The sequence below is a fragment of the Pelecanus crispus genome, chromosome 2 (genome assembly GCF_030463565.1).
Source record: "Pelecanus crispus isolate bPelCri1 chromosome 2, bPelCri1.pri, whole genome shotgun sequence".
In the NCBI taxonomy this organism is placed as follows: Eukaryota; Metazoa; Chordata; class Aves; order Pelecaniformes; family Pelecanidae; genus Pelecanus; species Pelecanus crispus.
Genome location: NC_134644.1, coordinates 573770 through 576212, shown reverse-complemented (window position 1 = coordinate 576212; position 2443 = coordinate 573770). Strand labels below are relative to the sequence as shown.

The window sequence follows — 2443 nt, the reverse complement described above, 5'->3', positions numbered from 1 at the left end:
GCTCCGTGGCCATACCGCATGGGCTCCACGGCCGTGCCCCGGCTCGGGGAGAGCCATCACCGCCCGGCAGCGGCACCTCCCTCCCCGGCACGCCGTCTCGCCCCGTGGGAGAGCCAGGGAGAGGCCTCTCCGCGGTCCCTGCCAGCGGCGGTGATGTTTGGCTGCCTGGCAAGGCCTGCCGGCACCAAGCCAGAGCCGTTCTTTTGCCCAAGGCAAGAGACCCGCTCCCCTCCCGGCCCCTCAGCACCCCTTCCCGGGGGGCACGAGGCTGACGGTGGGCCCGGTGTTTCCCCGGGGCGACGCCGGCGTGTCCCCCGGCCTGCACGCGTGCCGCCGGCGGTAGCCGTGCCCAGCCCCTCCTCCCCATGGCCGTGCCGGAGGGGCCGTGCCGGGGGGGACGCCCGCGCAAGCAGCCCGCGGGGCCGGCCCGGGGGCGGAAAGAGGGCAGTTCCCAGGAAATTGGTTAATGAAAGACCAAAGCCAGCAGCGGGTCGATCGGCGAGGCTCTCTGGGGTCAGGCAGCCCCGGCAGCCCCCCGCCGCAGGGATGAGGTTCCCGCTAGCCCTCTGCCTGGGCTTGGTAGCCCTGGCCGCCGCCAACCAGTCCCCGCTGCAGCGGCGGGTGGTGAAGGAGGTGCTGGAGTATTTCCACAGCCGCAACTACGTGCACTACGTCTTCAAGGAGCAGGCGGTGGAAGGGGCGGTGGAGCGGGTGAGCGCCGGGGGCTGCCGTGCCCTCGGCCCCGCCGGGGAGGCTGCTGCGGCGGGGAGGGGGGAGATGGCGGCCGAGCCCCTGGCCCGGCGTCGGCGGGGACGGGCAGGGAGGGGGTCGGGGTGTCGCGGAGGGAGGGGACGGTGGGTGCCGGGGTGTCGTGGAGGGAGGGGATGGGTGCCAGGGTGTCGTGGAGGGAGGGGATGGGTGCTGGGGTGTCACGGGGGGACGGGCGTGGGGGCGGCCCCACCGTCGCGGCACGGTGCGGGCAGGCCGGCCATGGGGGCACGCAGGCAGGAGCTGGCAAGGCTCAGCTACTCATTAACTGTGCCGCGGGGCGAGCGGCTGCCGGTGTCCGGCCATGCCGGTGGAGCCGGCAGCACCGACAGCGGCGGCTCGGATGCGCCCGTTCCTCGGGAGGGGCTGGGGGTGCCGGGGACCCCCCGGTTTGGGCCGCTCGCCCGTGTTGGGAGCCTCCTCGTAGGGTCCCTGGGGCCGGGTTACCCCTGGGGCCGTGCGGGGTTGGGGTCCCTCCGTCCCCCGCCGGCGTCCCCCTGCCCGGCGCGGGGTCGGCGTCGCACCCACCGCGGCACGGCGCGAGCTTTCGGCGGCGCCCAGCGCCCCAGCCCCGCGGCGGCTGCCCCGTGTCCCCCCCCCCAACCCCGCAGCCGTCCCCTTGTGTCCCCCCCCCCCCCTCGCCAGGAAGACCCCTCGGGGACGTTCGTCCAGCTGCGGCTCAGCCTGGTGCAGACGGCCTGCAGGAAAACGGAACCGCGGCGGCGGAACTGCAAGACGGTGGAGAACCGGGTGAGCCGGGGCTGCCGGCCGGCATCCCCCTCCCCGGGGGGGCCGCGGCGCCTCTGCCCCCCGCCACGGTGCCACGCGTGCCGGGGAGGGCTGGCGGTGACGACGGCTCCTGGCAGCGGCACCGCGGCTGTGCCGCGGCGAGCGGCGGGGACATCCCCAGCTCCGGCAGGGCAGGGGGCTGGCCGGGACCCTCCGGGGGTGCCGGGGGGTGACGGGCCGCGCTCTCTCCCTAGAGGAAGCCAACCTGCCTGGCTTGCTATAAGTTTGACGCCGGCGATGTCCCCAGGGTGCTGGACAAGTACGAGCACTGCGGCCCCAGCCATCAGCTGGCGGTGAAGGTGAGCCGTCCCCCGCCGCACCGGCACGGGTCCCGGCACGGCTGCCGGACCCCTCGGGGTGCCGCGGTGGGCGCCGACCCGCGCGCTCTGCCCCGCAGGAGATCAAACACCGGGACGAAGCGGAGTGCAGGGCGGTGGAGGAGGCCGGCAAGGCGGTGGACGCGCCGTACCTCCCCGGCATGTTCGCCTTCTCCAAGGGGCTGCCGGCCTAGGGGCTGTCCCCGCGTCCCCGCCACGGTAGGTGCCGGGGATGGGTGCCGGAGACGCGGCCCTCTCCCGCCGGCGGCGTTCCCCGGCGCTGGTGGGGTGCGGGTGCTCCTCCGCTACCGGTAGAGCCAGATTTGGGGTTGCCGGCGACCGTCGGCAGCCGGGAGAAATCCCGCGGGACACCTGCAGCCGGCTCCGCCGCCGCCGGAGCGAGCCGGCCCCGGGGACACGGTGACACGGACAAGGTCACGGGGGCGACGCGTGCGTTGCACACGCGTGTGCGCGCCGGGGCGCGCGCGGCGGGGTTCCTCCCGCAGCCAGCCCTTCCCCGTGTCCCCTCTCCAGGCCACGGAGGAGACGGACGCTGCCACGGGGACCGG

General features: G+C 75.6%; 1 protein-coding gene across 1 annotated transcript; it reads left to right on the top strand.

Annotated features, from left to right (window-relative positions):
- Positions 1–546: 546 nt before the first annotated feature.
- Positions 547–2068, top strand: RARRES2 (retinoic acid receptor responder 2). The gene is made up of 4 exons (XM_075706342.1): positions 547–711; positions 1414–1518; positions 1752–1856; positions 1955–2068. Exons 1-4 carry the CDS (start codon positions 547–549, stop codon positions 2066–2068), a joined length of 489 nt encoding a protein of 162 aa, XP_075562457.1.
- Positions 2069–2443: the final 375 nt, after the last annotated feature.

What these genes read in the sequence shown, in the direction of transcription:
- RARRES2 (XM_075706342.1), top strand. Translation starts at nt 547, where the DNA reads ATGAGGTTCCCGCTAGCCCTCTGCCTGGGCTTGGTAGCCCTGGCCGCC. An exon ending in TGGAAGGGGCGGTGGAGCGG is followed by an intron (nt 712 to 1,413) that starts GTGAGCGCCGGG and finishes CCCCCTCGCCAG; the next exon opens with GAAGACCCCTCGGGGACGTT. An exon ending in GCAAGACGGTGGAGAACCGG is followed by an intron (nt 1,519 to 1,751) that starts GTGAGCCGGGGC and finishes CTCTCTCCCTAG; the next exon opens with AGGAAGCCAACCTGCCTGGC.